This window comes from Schistocerca gregaria, chromosome 7 (genome assembly GCF_023897955.1).
Source record: "Schistocerca gregaria isolate iqSchGreg1 chromosome 7, iqSchGreg1.2, whole genome shotgun sequence".
Lineage (NCBI taxonomy): Eukaryota > Metazoa > Arthropoda > Insecta > Orthoptera > Acrididae > Schistocerca > Schistocerca gregaria.
The window spans coordinates 137,955,941-137,973,400 of NC_064926.1; the positions used below are offsets into that span (position 1 = coordinate 137,955,941).

General features: G+C 44.4%; 1 protein-coding gene across 1 annotated transcript in view; it reads left to right on the forward strand.

The window, feature by feature from the left end:
* LOC126281582 (protein O-mannosyl-transferase TMTC2-like) overlaps nucleotides 1-17,460 on the forward strand; it is a 698,078-nt gene that overhangs the window by 405,489 nt on the left and 275,129 nt on the right. Inside the window, exon 11 of the mRNA XM_049980663.1 lies at nucleotides 12,007-12,147. Coding sequence (XP_049836620.1) covers nucleotides 12,007-12,147 — 141 coding nt within the window. The remainder of the gene's footprint in view (nucleotides 1-12,006; nucleotides 12,148-17,460) is intronic.

Sequence of the window (17,460 nt, forward strand, 5' to 3'; positions counted from 1 at the left end):
CGTTTGCAGTTCCAGGACAGAAAGGCCGTTTTAATTGCTGTTGGAAGGCCAGATCAGTCAGTGATCCAGACTGTTACCCCTGCAACTACTGAAACGGCTGCTGCCTCTCTTCAGGAACCACACGTTTGTCTGACCTCTCGACAGGTATCTCTCTATCTCTCTGTTGTGGTTGCACCTACGTCACGGCTATTTGTATTGCTGAGGGACCTAAGCCTCCCCACCGATTGGAAAGAGTGGTGAGGCGGGGAGGGGGGGGGGGGGGGGGGTTGCTACAGGTATCCCTCCGTTGTACTTGCACCTACGGCACAACTACTTATATTGCTGAGGCACGCAAGCCACACCACCCCGACGTCAATGTCCACGGTTCACCGGGAGTGGGCTGGGGAGGGAGGTGGCAATGGGGGGAGTGGGGGGGAGGGGGTTGACGGGTGGACACGGTGTCCATATCGCGTTCCAAATTCTACAATTGCCAAATTTGTTCTGGATGTTTATGATTCCATGTGCTTGGAAAGTTTCTTATCTCCAAGTTTCGGATGTCAAACTTTATTCCTCGTACTTTTTAAACTTTCTATTCCCAGGGGTAACTCACTATTGTATTCTTTCTGTTGTCTTCGCACTTACAGCACAACTGTGCCCTTACGGAAGTCAGTCTCTTCTAATAGCTTGAGACTGACTGAAGAAAATTTACAAAGGTTTCCAAATGTGTAAAAGAATTCGTTATGTCTTATTTTTCCTTGCAGAATATATTTTGTTCAGTAATTCCGGCATCGTTAACCCTTCGATGTTCGTTATGAAGAATTCTCCAAATTCAGGAATGCTTCGCTCTTTGGTCTTACAATGATTAACATTAACGTCCCACAAGCGTCTATGGATAGCGTACCTGCCGAAAAACCAATTTCCTAAGTTTCTCACTCCATACCGCAGTTATTGAAACACTTGCTACTCATAGTTTCGTGTCATCAACGTTGGAAAGCCCTAAATCTGAATAGTCTTGGTTATGACTGTCACAAGAGCAGGCCGTGCACACCACTGTGGCTAGCAGCACAATTTCCAAATTTAGCTTCGAAACGTAGTGTATAAACTAGGCTACCCAGGAGGATCACCATAAAGAGTGTCAATGTTCCCAATGGACGATGACGAGCGAAAACATTATCACTCCCTGCTTAATAGCTTGTTGGGCGATCTTTGCAATGCATTGTATCACCGAATCTGCGTCTCGCCTATTTTACACATTCGTTGGTGGATTTGTGGAGCTAAGTGACACCAGATGTCTAGGCACAACTCATGTAGTTTCCATAAATAGCTGGCTGCATATTTGTGTACGCGGTGAGGGCGCTAGGTAGCGACCCAGGTGGGAGCCATTGGATTCAGATCAGACGAATTTGGTGGCCAAGACGTTAACTTGATTTCACTCTCATGGTCCTCGAACCACTGTAGAACGATTCTGGACTCGAGACATGGACAATTACACTGCTTAAAGATGATATAGTCGTCAGGGAAGACATCATGCATGAAGAGATGCGGGTGTTCCGCAGCTGACCTGGTGTTTTAGATTACTACCGCAGGTCCCATGCAAGAGCAGGAGAATGTCTATCATAGCACAATACTGGTCCCACTAACCTGCGTTAGTGGCGAGGTGCACGTTTCGCTTGGATCACGGCATTTGTGGAGACGACCATCGCATTGCTGAAGGAAAAACGTGATTCATCAAACGAACCGACTCGCTTCCAGTGATCAATGATCCATACTCGATGATCCAAGCCCACTATAGGCGTAACTACTATGTCGTTCGGTCGTCATGTGGACACATAGGGGTGGTCTGCTGCAGAGCTCCATGCTCAACAATGTACGACGAACGGTGTTCTCTGAAAACCTTGTGCGTCCACCGCCATTGTGCTCTTTTCACAGAGATGCCTCAGATCACCAGCTATCCTACTTTCTACGGTCGCAGGTTCGACTCTTGCCTCGGGCATGGATGTGTGTTATGTAGTTAGGTTAGTTAGGTTTAAGTAGTTCTAAATTCTAGGGGATTGATGACCTTAGATGTTAAATCCCATAGTGCTCAGAGTCCATCCTACTTTACAGAGCAGACAACCTCCAAACCCCACGTACTGTGAAGAGTCTGGATTTATGACCACTTAGCTACTATTGGCAGTTTCATTGCCCTTCTATCACTTTCCATAAATGCCCACGACAGTAGCACGTGAACATTCGACCAGCTTCGCCGCTTTCGATATATCCGTTCACAGGCTCTGCGTTATAATAATCTGCCCTTTGGCAAAGTCTCTTACCCCACTGGATTTCTCCATTAGCAGCGCGTATCTTCGCTAGGGTGATCGCCCATCCATCTCTGATCGGCTTACATTAATTTTACTTGTCTTACTGCGTCATGTGCTCGTAACGCCACCAGAAGGCGACTAGCCTTGCAGTGGGCAGTGGTTCAAATGGTTCAAATGGCTCTGAGCAGTATGCGACTTAACATCTGAGGTCATCAGTCCCCTAGAACTTAGAACTACTTAAACCTAACTAACCTAAGGACATCACACACATCCATGCCCCAGGCAGGATTCGAACCTGCGACTGTCATAAATCCAGACTCTTCACAGTACGTGGGGTTTGGAGGTTGTCTGCTCTGTAAAGTAGGATAGACTCTGAGCACTATGGGATTTAACATCTAAGGTCATCAATCCCCTAGAATTTAGAACTACTTAAACCTAACTAACCTAAGGACATCACACACATCCATGCCCCAGGCAGGATTCGAACCTGCGACCGTAGCGATCGCGCGGTTCCAGACTGAAGCGCCGAGAACCGCTCGGCCACACCGGCCGGCAGTGAGCAGTGGTCCCAATGTTTTGATTTATCAGTATACTTACTTAGACTTTCTGGAGAATTTTGTAACACGCCTGGAAGGCGGTGCGTGGGTAGGAGAAGGAGCAGGAAAAATACGCTGGTACTGCAGTGAGTAAAAATGGTTTATTGGTACACGAAAGAATACATAACTTTGTACAGATGCGAAGTCTTCGACCCGTCGTATGGAGAGCAAACTCAAGCGAAGTTTCCAGGCTCGTTGCGCCCGATGAAAAAGGGGGGAGCAGTTGCGGAGCTCGTAGAACTCGGCATCACCGGCTAGAGGGCGCTGTCGTCTGTGTCTCGTGGTAGTGCTAACATTTGAAACTATGAGTTGCTATCGATACCACAGAGAGTGTGCGGTTTACGCCCAAACGTGGCTCGTAGATCGGTGATAAGACAATCCCTTACATTCCCTCATTTGACTTGACACTGGTGATGATAATTTGTGCCGCCATCTGGATTCGAGCCAGTATATCCCGAATTACATACTATGAGGAGCGTGGTATGGATAGTAACTAAGTTAATACACATTTCATTTAGTTATTTTTTCGAAACCTCTGGTAAAATCATTTTCCACATTTTGGGAAGCTGTAACGGTAATTGTAAGGTAGCAATATCTGCGCTACTCTGGTGTGACGCAGGTTCTAAACACATTTACTGTTTACATTCATATTCATGTGAGGCGGGAAATGGAAGACGACCCGAGATGGCTCGATGAATTTTTAACGGCTAATCCCTGCAGAAAATAGCCGCACCCGGACGCTGGCGCTCGGCCTGGGACGTTCATTAGTGTGGGGGAAGCGTGTGCGGCTTATTACGCTTGAATGCGGCCGGTCGGTAATGCTAGCCCGCCGACGAGACGACGGCGCATCTCTGAGCGCGCCAGCGTTAAACATTAAGCGCGTGGCGCTGTTCCACTTAAGGAAGAGGGACGCGCAGAGTAGCCCCACTGGACGATCCACTCATTACAGCTGGCTCTTGTCAAGCGCAGTTTGCGACTGGAGCTTATTTTCTATGCCTGCTACTGGTAATGCAGGAGCTCCACCTGACCGACCCTTTTCATCGACTACTGGCCATTAAAATTGCGACTCCATGAACGCAGCATGGAGCAGACGTCAAATTGGCCTGATGCCTACTGCATGCTTCGCTGTACATACGAGTGATGAGCGATTCAGCACAACCGTATGAAGTGGGTGTCAGCAACGTCGTCTACAATCTGTATTTAAAACACAACCATGCAGCCCCAATTCTCATTCAGAAAAAAAACATTTTAAGATTGTTTGTCCGTGAGATGTTATATGTTCAAATGTGTGTGAAATCTTTTGAGACTTCACTGCTAAGGTCATCAGTCCCTAAGTTCACACACTACTTAAGCTAAATTATCCTAAGGACAAACACACACACCCATGCCCAAGGGAGGACTCGAACCTCCGCCAGGATCAGACACACAGTCCAAGACTGCAGCGCCCATAGACCGCTCGGCTAATCCCGCGCGGCTTAGATGTTATACCTCGTGTGAGAAGCGATAATATCTACCACCACGAGTCGGAATTATACGGTGTCGTTGCTTTCTGACACTATGGTGGCCGAGCGACTCTAGGCGCTACAGTCTGGAACCGCGCGACCGCTCCGGTAGCAGGTTCAAATCCTGCCTCGGGAATGGATGTCTGTGATGTCCTTAGGTTAGTTAGGTTTTATTAGTTCTAAGTTCTAGGCGACTGATGACCTCAGAAGTTAAGTCAAATAGTGCTCAGAGCCATTTCAACCAGCCAATCTGTATTTAAAGCACAACCATACAGACGCGATTCTTATTCAGAAAGCACATTTTTAAGATTGCTTTTCCGTGAGATGTTATACCTCATGTGAGAAGCGAAAATATCTACCACCACGAGTCGGAATTAGACGGTGTCGTTGCTTTCTGACACGGTGGTTTATTATTTGGTGATACTGTTTCTAGCCTTGGGCGGGATTCCACAACCGACATAGAAAAATACAGTCGATGAGTTTAGGAGGACGTTACTCGACACCAGGCCATATCTCGGTGGCCCCATGTGACTAGCGCCCGAGAGGAATTACGTACTGTTTGCTCAGCCATGGAGGCTCATACAGCCACGCCACATACTTTTAATCAGCAAATGACGTGTTTTGTCGTGTCATGAGCGGGAGTGAGAAGGACAGCGAGATGAGCAACAGAAGACCTTTAACAATGAAATTCCGTGGTTTGCCGCCTGCTTATTCCCCGACCTCAGCTGAAAAGCAAGCTGTGAATGGTGCAGGGTACAGAACTCGGTAGAGCTACTCAGAAAACAGGGTAGAAATGTTTAGCTAACAGTGTCAGTCCATTTCTGAGATGTACCAGCAGCATACTTCACTATTTACAAGTTCTTATCTGTAATGAGCTAGCTCGACCTTCTCTAACTCCGATACGCGTCCTACTTTGGCCGGGGCTAGCGGAATAAACTAAGTTCAGTGCAGACTGACGAGCATCGTGGAGACGGCGTCATCTGCCTGATGCTTCCCCCCACTAGCGCATGCGGGTTTTATCTATAAGGATCCATTTGCACACCGTCATGATAGAAGTTTCGGTGAAGTTGCCCTGATTGTGGTTGGTCAGGCGGTTAGTGTGTGATGCCATCCTTATTTGACCATTCTGGAATTGTACTTGTTTACGATCCCTGTATGCTAGTGCACAAGGGGCTAGTCACATAAGCGACTGTTGCGCATCACATGAGCGCTTCAGTTGTTAGAACAGGCGCTCTGTTGTCTGTTGAAACTGAATTAATGAAATGGTCGGAATATTTCTTACATTCGCGACAGTTTTCTGCATCACAAGATCGCTACAGACAGTTGACCGGCGTCTGCTTTATCATGGGCAGTCAGCTCCGTGACCATTATTGCAGCATTATTTGGTGCGAAAGCAGAGAGAGGTATTCTGTCAGTGTTATGCCCAACGAAAAGACTGGATACAAGAACGGCACCGTCTTCTGAAATGATTTCTCTTTCTGGTTACTGAATCATGATGGACATTTTCGTGTCTGGAGGCTCTGAGAGAACGTTCATTGCCAGATTTCATTTGTCATCGATGTACAGCCCAGCAGTTGCTGTATGGTATGAAATGCTCTTGGTAAACAACACGAACATCTGTGGTTCACTTAAGCGGTAATCTAAATAGCAGGCGCTACATTTATCTACATCTACATCTACATCCATACTCCGCAAGCCACCTGACGGTGTGTGGCGGAGGGTACCCTGAGTACCTCTATCGGTTCTCCCTTCTATTCCAGTCTCGTATTGTACGTGGAAAGAAGGATTGTCGATATGCTTCTGTGTGGGCTCTAATCTCTCTGATTTTATCCTCATGGTCTCTTCGCGAGATATACGTAGGAGGGAGCAATATACTGCTTGACTCTTCGGTGAAGGTATGTTCTCGAAACTTTAACAAAAGCCCGTACCGAGCTACTGAGCGTTTCTCCTGCAGAGTCTTCCACTGGAGTTTATCTATCATCTCCGTAACACTTTCGTGATTATTAAATGACCCTGTAACGAAGCGCGCTGATCTCCGTTGGATCTTCTCTATCTCTTCTATCAACCCTATCTGGTATAGATCCCACACTGGAGAGCAATATTCAAGCAATGGGCGAACAAGTGTACCGTAACCTACTTCCTTTGTTTTCAGATTGCATTTCCTTAGGATTCTTCCAATGAATCTCAGTCTGGCATCTGCTTTACCGACTATCAAATTTATATGATCATTCCATTTTAAATCACTCCTAATGCGCACTCCCAGATAATTTATGGAATTAACTGCTTCCAGTTGCTGACCTGCTATTTTGTAGCTAAATGATAAGGGACCTATCTTTCTATGTATTCGCATTACATTACACTTGTCTACATTGAGATTCAATTGCCATTCCGTGTACCATGCGTCAATTCGCTGCAGATCCTCCTGCATTTCAGTACAATTTTCCACTGTTGTAACCTCTCGATACGCTACAGCATCATTTGCAAAAAGCCTCAGTGAACTTCCGATGTCATCCACCAGGTCATTTATGTATATTGTGAATAGCAACGGTCCTATGACACTCCTCTGCGGCACACCTGAAATCACTCTTACTTCGGAAGACTTCTCTCCATTGAGAATGACATGCTGCGTTCTCTTATCTAGGAACTCCTCAATCCAATCACACAATTGATCTGATAGTCCGTATGCTCTTACTTTGTTCATTAATGATTATGACATGTTAAAGCCAGTGGCTGTGTCCTATCTTCAAGATTTCATGCGTTATCTTTGAAAAAGGTAAAATAATACCGCATGTAGCCTGTGCCATCCTGATCTACATCTATGCGGAGTGTGTTCTACTACTGCCACGGCCAGAACGTTCGCCAGATCATTCTACCATTGAAAACATCTGGTCATGGGTTGGCGAGAGACTGGCATGCCGTCACTCTCAAGCACTACGATTGATGAGCTCTTTCATAGAGTAGGAACAACATTGAGTGACGTACATGTAGCTGTCACCGAAGCTCAGTTTGACTCTATTCCCAGCCGGGGTAGAATCTTTATTGTTGACAGAGGTAGCAGCTCACTGTGTAAAATTTCGTAGCCTTCACATTTATAAATTTAATCATGTATTCTTACCACTATACTGGATATGGACAATAAGTACCACTTGGTTATTTATCATCGTTGCTGGTGTAATTTCAAACCTATCAGTGTATTTTAGACATTTATATTTTTTATATTCGATTGAGATCCGTTGTAGAAAGTGAACGAAGTGATTGTAGTGGCTAAGGTAATGGCTGAAACAAGAGTGAATTTATGCTGGCTTCCTTGTGCGTGCAAAACTTGCGTTTCATTGTAACGTTTCATAAATACAAAGTCCACATCCATTTTGCCGCCTCATATATATGCCTATAATATGGTAATAGTTTAAACTGCCATAAACCAGAAAGTGCTTTTCTACGCATGGCCCTGCTGGATGTGTTACGGTCTTGCCTTCCTCTTATCAGAGAAGGGACGTCGAACCAGTCATTCGTGGGGCATACAGTTCAATGTGAACTCCGAACCACTGCGCTCTTAGACGTTGCTCATATTGGCGTATCAGTGCCAAATGTGCAAGCAGTGCTAAATGTCACCAAAAAATATGGCACCGACTTGGGTTTCAATGCCAGACACTTCAACTAGTGGTCTGCAATTTATCCTCTGAGCCACTGGACTACACTATACATACCACAAAATAAATTAGGCGACAAAAGCGAAAAAATCAATATTTTCTGACACGTGCTTATGCTTAAATATGCAGGAAATCTCATCTTCAGGATGAATTTCAAGAGATGTACAGGCCTCTCATTTTAAACAATTATTGGGGGAAAACTTCATCCCTTTTATTCTTATGGCTGTTTATTTCTAGGGTGTCCAGCACCATCGTGAACTTGTTTTTACGTTTGATTTTTAAGTGTTTCAAATATTACTTTTTGTCATTATCTCTCCCTCCAGAATCTGTACCAGTCTAAAAAAAAATCGTATAAGAAGAGAAAAAAAAGATTTTAGTCATACTAATGAAGCGTAGTTTCCAAAGACAACCCGACTATCTTCTGGGTTTGAACCTCATGAATTTCAAGTATTCCCGAATATTCCCGTGTTGATTTTTTTTGACGGAGTACTGACCAACATGGAAAAACATCTCAAGAAGAGCTTTTCCTGTGGTATTGTGCTAATGCCGATGAAGGATTTTGTTAGTGGATAGATGTTATAAACTACTTGCACGGGCCATAACATTCGACACATTTTCCGCTGCGTATTTATTCAGTCTGGATGTGTTTTATGTGGCCTACCTCAGCAGACTCGTCCTACAGATGTACAACCCCATCTGAATGTGAAAGCAAAGTGCAATATCACGATGCATAATTATATGCTTTTCAGTCAATTGTGTAAATCAGAATAAACAAATTAAACTTCTGATACCAGTAACTGATGATTAATACACAGATCGTAGTCGATACATTTTACTATTTTTATTTGCTGCCACTTACAAATGACCTGCCACCAAGTATCGAAGACAGGTTTTCTTTTCAGAATATTACATAGTACGTATACATATTATGAAGCTTATTGGCTTTCTTACAAGGGAATCTCGCCCCCCCCCCCCCTCAGATTCAATGGTAAGAGTGCCCAGTGGACAGCCCGTCAAAAACTGAACACAGGTCAAGCAGTGTACTGAACTGTAAAGCAAAAATTACAATAGAAACAGTACGGCAAGAAAGGAAGAATGAATTGATTGTTGGTGTTAACAACGATCATCCACCTTTACCTCCTCTGCATTACTGCAGATGACGTGTCACTGAGCACATTTGTTCTGTGCATGCAGTACACGTGAGGCGCCTAGTTGTTTCCACTACACTCTGTGGAATAACAAGGTTCTGTTATAGTTCACTAACCTGCTGTCTTCAAGTTGATGTCCCCAGCGCAGAAAACAGCACTCAGGTCGCAGGTTCTGTATCTTGAGGCTGAAACTGACTTTTAGCGAGGTTCTGTTCTGAAATAACGTATCACTTCCTTGGGATGCCACTCGCGTATTTTAATATAGCCACATGAGAAGACTACATGATCTTAATACTACGCCTTCTGATATAGCAAAGTACACGATCAAACACAATGTTTACGAAAATGTAACTTTACACTATTTGTGGCACATGTCTGTGTCTCATGACTACCAGAGTGTATATTTTAATACTGAATACTGGCAGACACATCCAGCCACAGACAACATGACTGTACATCTCGACTGCCTAATCCAGAGAGACGAACAGCCCGAAACACTTCGCGCGCCATACCAGAGAAGGCGTGACCCGAACGCTTCCGAAGTGCTTCGTCTGCAATTTCGTCAGTCTTTTGTTTTTGATTTAAATTGTTTTTTTAATAATTCTAAAATGACTGATTTATAGTCAGCTGTTGAGAGATATTTATATTAAAAAGTGAAGTCATTCCAGTGAGTAGTTTAACTAATAATAATAACTGTACTTTAACGTTTTGGCGCCCTTGCTCCGAACACAGCAGCCAATCACAGAGCAGTGGAATTATGCAGGCGGTCTTTCCACGGGAATGATACCGAATCTAACATCTGTCACAGGTGCCTCACACCACATTTCGTCATCTACATACTTCTTGCATCTCCACTGCTCTGGGAACAGCTTCTTGGTGCCTAATACGATGGCTGACTAGGCCAGAAATATTACAACAGTGAACGGTCCAGGCACAAGTGCAACGTACAGCAGTTCGGGACAACCTCGGTGTCGCGTCTAAGTAACTAAAAAGTAGCGATTCTGCCCAAAGCTCCATAGCGCCATTTTTTCCCCCACTCTCTATGCGGCGCTTGAAATATTCTGGCTGTTGACGTCGGTGTACAGGGTTTGGTCTCTGAGTGATTGCGATATATCGTTGTGTGAGCTCGGTAGTCTTCTTACGTGCGACCAACGGTCACAGTACGGAAGTTTGCGTTTTGGGCTCTCTCACTCTCTGCACAGACACAGTCATACTGAAACTTTACCGTATTACCTCCTTGCCTAGGCACGCCAGATGAAAGTTGATGTCAAGCCCTGAATCCAAATTGCGCAACGGATAACTGGGGAGAGGAGCTCGAGAGCGCTACCTAGAGAGCGTGCCCTTTCTGTACGATATTAGGAAAGGGGCTGGAGGGCTCACACGCTGGTGTGTGGGTCCCTGCATTCTATATCTTTTATTTTAAATAAATTCCTTCAACTTAACTTCTTTGTGGTTTTTAAGGTATGTTAAAGATTGATAACAGTTGATTACCTATTTATTTTAAACATTATCACTCGGCTTTACAGCGATAGCACAAATTGTTTCAGCTTACAGATATTACAATTTTACAACTTATGGCTCGGGTATGCTATATACTAATCTTCGCGCACATTTCTAAGGGGCAGGCGAAATTGCGTTGGCCAAACGTATACCACCAAAGTCTCCCAATATTTTGCATAGGACATTCACTATGTGAGGAGGATAACGGGCAAACTGGGGACCAGATACTTTAACACAGGGGATCAAATTTCCGAAATTAAACGAGCACATTCGTTACCTTACACAATCCGAAGCTGGAAATAAAAGAATTGGTACAAATATTCAAATACCTCTCTTCCATGCGTGAACATTGAGACAGACGCACTGAGGGCACGTCTGCTCACTTACCCGTCTTCTGTAACACCTCTAGAATATGGCGGGCACCCGGAGGTCTTCCGGGGCCCCGGTGGAGGGGGTGGTCGAACCACTTGGCCGTGACCAACCTCTCCACCCCATATCTTGTGACACTGGAAAGTATTTGACTTTTACCTGCCTGTGCTGTCTCTCTGATCCCCTACCCAGAAGTAAGGCTGGCACTACTGTACTACAGTACTACTTCCCAACAAAGATTTGGCCACGCTTTACGGAAAGGTGTGAGGAGGATTAGGAAAGTTCATGTGCAGATTCACATTCACGTACAAGAAATGCATAATAAGCGACACATATAAATACGTACTATGAAGCCTGACACATTTCTTTCTACCCGTCCACATGGGTTCTGCTGTACCCTCAGCCGGCCGCGTCGTGTAATAAAATTGGCTGTTTCTGTTTCCCGGTGCGACCAAACAGGGAAACCTGCTGCTTATAGAGCGGAAACAACTGCACTGTTTCAATACTGTTGGTCGAGATTTACATGCAGCTGATGTGTACAGTATAACTCGTGTCAGATGGAGAGATGAATCATGTCTCGACAGAGACTGACATGTTTCATCCTCAACGACTCCCTGATGTTGGGGGCTCAAATGGTTCAAATGGCTCTGATCACTATGGGACTTAACATCTGAGGTCATCAGTGCCCTAAAACTTAGAACTGCTTAAACCTAACTAACCTAAGGACATCACACACATCCATGCCCGAGGCAGGATTCGAGCCTGCGACCGTAGCGGTCGCGCTGTTCCAGACTGAAGCGCCTAAAACCGCTCGGCCACACTGGCCCGGCTCTTGACGTTGGGGGAAGAACGCATACGTCCTGCACTTTTTTGTCCATGTCCCACTCCCTTCACTCCTCAGGTTTTGAGTTTTCTCAAGGTCCGTGGTTCCTAGGCGTACACGACTGTTGCTGTTGTTGCAGAGCCTGTTCAACCTGCTGGGGGAGGCGCAGGCGAGGCTGGGGCGGCACGCCGAGGCAGAGCGCTGGTTCCAGGAGAGCCTGAGAGCGAAGCCGGACCACGTGCCCGCGCACCTCACCTACGGACGCCTGCTCGCCCGCAACGTGAGTAGTCTCACCAGCCGCCGCTGCTTTTCTCTCGAAACACTCCCGTAAACGGGTGCACTTGTTTGTCAAACGCGCCCTCGTCTAGCTGCGGGTTTGTCAAACAAGGTTGTACACGTACAAACAGAATTCGTCATTCAAATAACTTCCGGGAATTGAGCCAGGTAACACTTTCAGCGACCGCTGATATTTTGGCGGGAGAACTCCCCACCGTTTTCAAGGCAAACTGCAACGTACAGGCGACGTACCTGCAAATTTAAAACCTCGGTTCTCGGACTGATGCAGGAAAGATAACACACACACTGGACACAAGTGCCACCATAGAGTAAATATCGCTGGAGTGAGCATTGTGTTCTGCGCATGTTGTCGACATTAAACCAGGACTGTCACGTGTTTTCGGGACTTCGCTGTGCGTGTGTGCTTTCTGCAGCGTTTGAAGTTTATAATATCAAGAGTTTTTGTTGTGTTTTCATCGTTCGTTGATAGTGTAATAGCGATGGTGAATTATTGCTGTTGCTACGGATGCAAAGAAAAGTATGTGAATGGAGGAATAGTAACTTTTCATGGGTACATATCATGTAGCTATAATTATAGTTATCATATTAGTACGAGACACTGTATATGTTTAAAAATTTCGAGACGCATTTTAATTCTTGATTCTGTAGATCTATTTTTCTACGATTTTATGACTATATAATAGATATTACGGCTCGTACAAAAGCTTACAAACAATCGCTTCCTCTCGTAAATTTGCTAGTGGAACAGGAAAGGGAATGGTTAGTTGTTTCAGCAAATACTATCCTCCATGCATTTATCAGTGACTTGTCGATTATGTACGTAGATTACTCAGTCTGCTCTTTATTTAACAAACTGGGAGCAAGTACGTAAAACGCGTTAAATAAATACGTCAAAGTATCACCAGTAACAAAAATTGTGCTTTAGGTCACAAAAACGAGAAAATAAATACGCAGAAATAGCAGAAAAAAGGACGAATTAGCAGGGATATAAATGCTAATGTGTGGCAAATTCGGTGTTTCTCGGACACTTACAAAAGTACTAGCGTGCTGTCAAGTCGTTTTGCAAGACTATCACTGCAAAAATGTACGTCAGGCTCTGTAATACTATAAATTGCCGTATCATACCGAAAAATACCGAAAATCGAGTGCATCTGAACTGTGACAGCTATCGCAAAGAAGCAGGATTTAATATCACTTGCCCTTAAAAGTTACGTAGCTGGTTTATTCCCAGTATCAAATGGATATTGTTAAAATGTCTGGGCAACATTTGTAAATAATCCACGAGACGCACGAAAAGAATCCGTCTGTAGTAGGGATGTAGTGACATTCGAAACATACAGGGCGCTATACGGACAAACACACGTCGTCCCGAGATCACGTGACCAGGCCGGCAATGTATGCTGACAACACAAAATCTGTTCTGCGCATGTGAATGCTCACTCCAGAGATATTTACTCTATGAGTGCCACCAAAGATGACCAAAGTCAGGGATGTCGATAGTGAGACTACGAACTTGCAGGTGAGGTAGCATTGACTCTGTCCCTCTGTGCTTTGACAAGGGAGAGACCCGGATTCCAAACAGAGTTTAAACAAAAACTTCCATCCCTGTTAACTAGGTTCCTCGCTAATTTAATCTCAACTGCCCCCTTGATAACACTGTCACAATAGCTGGACGTACATGCCAATATCTCGGTGATATCATATAACATGGGGTGACCAGTATCCAAGAAATGTTCGGCAATAGCAGGTCTACTTGTCTGCTGTAATCGTGTGTGCCGTGTATGCTAAGTACATCGGTTCTCCACTGTCCTGATAGTTTGACCAATAAATGCCATGCCGCAGCTACAAGGAATGCGATATACACCCGCCTTACGCGTATATCTGCGGTCTCTGAAAGTGTTAGCTTTCTAAATTCCTGGAAGTTGTTTGAAAGTTTTATACACAGTGAGAAACTCAGGTTTCACAGAGTTCGTCAGTTTAACCTCAATTTGAAGCAGACGCTGTTCTTGTTCGTATTTTGTTCGTATTTTGACAACAGTGAGAATGGCCACAAATGCAGACAGAGAACTGGCTTTGGAAGAAGAACAAGAAACCAAGACGCTGGCCCAGGGAATGGCTGAAAATTAGTAAGAGAAAAATCTGCTAAAGGAAATATTACTTTAAGAGTCCGATGATTACATCAGCTTTCGTCGAATGGACAACGAAACTTTGAAAAACTTGTTAAGTCCCTCGTAAAAAAGCGAACGTATCTGTCAGATGCGCTCCTATTTAGCCAAAAATATATTAAAGGAACTCATATAGTACCAGGAAAGCTTTTCGATATAACCTTAGTTTTGAAGCAGTGGATTTTCATCTATGCTAGGTTTTGACACTAATGGGAATGGCCCCAAATGCAGCTCAGCATTTCTAGCGCTGACTTTGCCACTGCATTAAAAAAGAAGAAGAAAACAAGGGGCTGATCAAGGAAATTTTTTAAAACGAAAGAGACATATACATATGAAAACCTGTTACATAATCCAAATGTTACACTCAAAACGTGATGATTACTTCAGTTTTCTGCAGATGGACTGTTAAACGTTTAACACCTTGTTTTTATTAGCGGAACACGAGAAACTGCACAATTAGATTCCACTTAGTAGTCACAAATAATATCTATTCTCCAGCAAATTAATGAACTGCGTATTTTCCGTAATTACTATCACACTGTCCTCAGCTACATGCCCATATAACGATACGTTGCTAATAAAGTCTTAACACTGACTACAGTCCGTAGCTCGTGGTCTAGTGGTGCCGGCACGGTAGCTCAGCGTGTTCGGTCAGACGGTTAGCTGCCCTCTGTAAGGTACGGATCAACGGCGAACTGAAACGGGTGTCTCGCGACGTCCGCCCTGAGCAGATACAACGAACGAAAAACGAACACAATGAGAGAATAAAAAAGTGACTAGCGTTGTTGCCTCTGGATCACGTGGTCCCGGGCTCAACTCCCGGCCGGGGTGGTAGATTTTCTCTGCCCGGGGATTGGGTGTTTCAATGTTGTCCTCACCATTTCGTTATCATCATCATCATCATCATTCGTGAGAGTGGCTAGACTGGAATGTGTAAACATTGAGTCTTTGTACGGGCGCTGATGACCGCGCAGTTGGGCACCCCACAAACCAAACATCATCATCATTGGCACTGACTGCGACGGACAACATGTCTGTCCTCCGAGGCTGCCCAACCAGCTTTCATATTAACAAACTAGACATTGCAAATTAAGTTGTAATTGATACCGCGGTGGGCAACATGTCCTTCCTCCATGATTGCCGAACCAGCTCTGATCATACACTTCGCGAGCCATCCAAGTAAGGCACGGTCCGAAGAGCTTCGTCTGCCTTTACGTTTAGCAGTTGCTTATTATTCTACTTGTTATTAATACTTGTTAAGTAATGTAATAATAGCACGCTACTGAGAGATGCTTCAGTTTCAAATGCGACTTAATACGGCGTTTAGTTTGTCTAATGTTAATACCAGAAGATTATCATTTTGGCGCGCAACTGCCGAACTCAGCAGCCAATGTGGGATCTCTCTCACGATACCGGTACATAACAAACCATCTGTCATCGGTACCGCACACCACATTAAGTCATCTTGTGATTGCTGCCTTCTCAACTGCTTTAAAAATGAGCTTCTAGTAGCTGAGTATGATGGCTACAAAAACAGAAATATTACATTCTCACTGTGTACAGGAATAGCGTATTGTGTTCGAGTGCAGGCTGTGGCCTATGAACGTCGACATATGGAACTTTGGATCTGAACGTGAGTCGTGCACGGACAGTAAAAGTGGTTAAGGCGACCGCTCGCATTAAGTTGGAAATCAGGGTTCGAGTCCCGGTCTGGCACACATCTTCATCGTCGTCGTTCCATTATGTAGCTGACACGGATTTGCAATCGCGACTACATTTCATGCAAGGGAACGGTAATCAGAGGGTGTTTGGCTCGAGTCCCTATGTGGAATTCTCTTTTAATTTTCAGTTTTTACGTTAAGCTGGAAAGAAAGCGAAATAGTGATCGATGTATTGTATTAATGATTCCATAAAAAGCATGAAATGGAAACACAAAGGAAAATTTGGGACTGCAAATAAATTTCTAGGAAGGGATTGTGAGGCATAAGCAGGATATGTTGTGTGGTACTTGTGTTGATGTTCATCTTACAACCTCCTTTCAAGACACTGTCCATTCCGTTCAACTACATTTCCAGGTCCTTTGCTGTCTCTGACAGAATTACAACGTCATCGGCAAACATCAATAATTTTTTTTTCTTCTCCATCGATTTTATTTTCTACTCAAAAAGCCGGCCGGTGTGGCCGAGCGGTTCTACGCGCTTCAGTCTGAAACCGCGCGAACTCTACGGTCGCAGGTTCGAATCCTGCCTAGTTCATGGATGTATGTGATGTCCTTAGGTTAGTTAGGTTGAAATAGTTCTACGTTCTAGGGGACTGATGACCTCAGATGTTAAGTCCCATAGTGCTCAGAGCCATTTGAACCATTTTGAAACACAGTATCGAAGATGAAAATTTGCTCGTAATTCTTAAGGTAGGCATTTTCGACCCTATGTTTACTGAGACTTTTTTCCTTCAAGTATCGTGTACTTTCAACTGTATGCGTTTACGTCATTACTTATGGTACACCCTGTAGAGATTGAATAACATCGGGGACAGGCTGCACCCGTTTCTCACTCCCTTCCCAACCAATTCTTCCTTTCATTCCCATCGAGTCTTATAACTGCCATCTGGTTTCTGTACCATTTCTAAATAGCTTTTCGCTCCCTGTCATATTCAAAATTTGAAACAGAGTATTCCAGTCAGCATTGTCAAAACATTTCTCTAAGTCTACAAATGCTAGAAACGTAGGTTTGCCTTTCCTTCCTTCTAAGATAAGTCGTAGGATGAATATTGCCTCAGGTGTTTTATCACTTCTACAGAATCCAAACTGATCTTCCCCGAGGTCGGCTTCTACCAGTTCTTCTATTCGTCTGTAAACAATTCGCGTTATTATTTTGCAGCCGTGACTTATTAAACTGATAGTTCGGTAATTTTCACTCCTGTCAACACTTGCTTTCTTTCGGATTGGAATTATTATATTCTTCTTGCAGTCTGATGGTATTTCGCCTGTCTCATACATCTTGCTCACCAGATGGTAGAGTTTTGTCATAGCTGGCTCTCCCAAGACTATTAGTAGTTCTAATGGAATGTTGTCTACTCCCAGAGCCTTATTACGACTGAGGTCTTTCAATGCTCTGTCAAACTCTTCACGC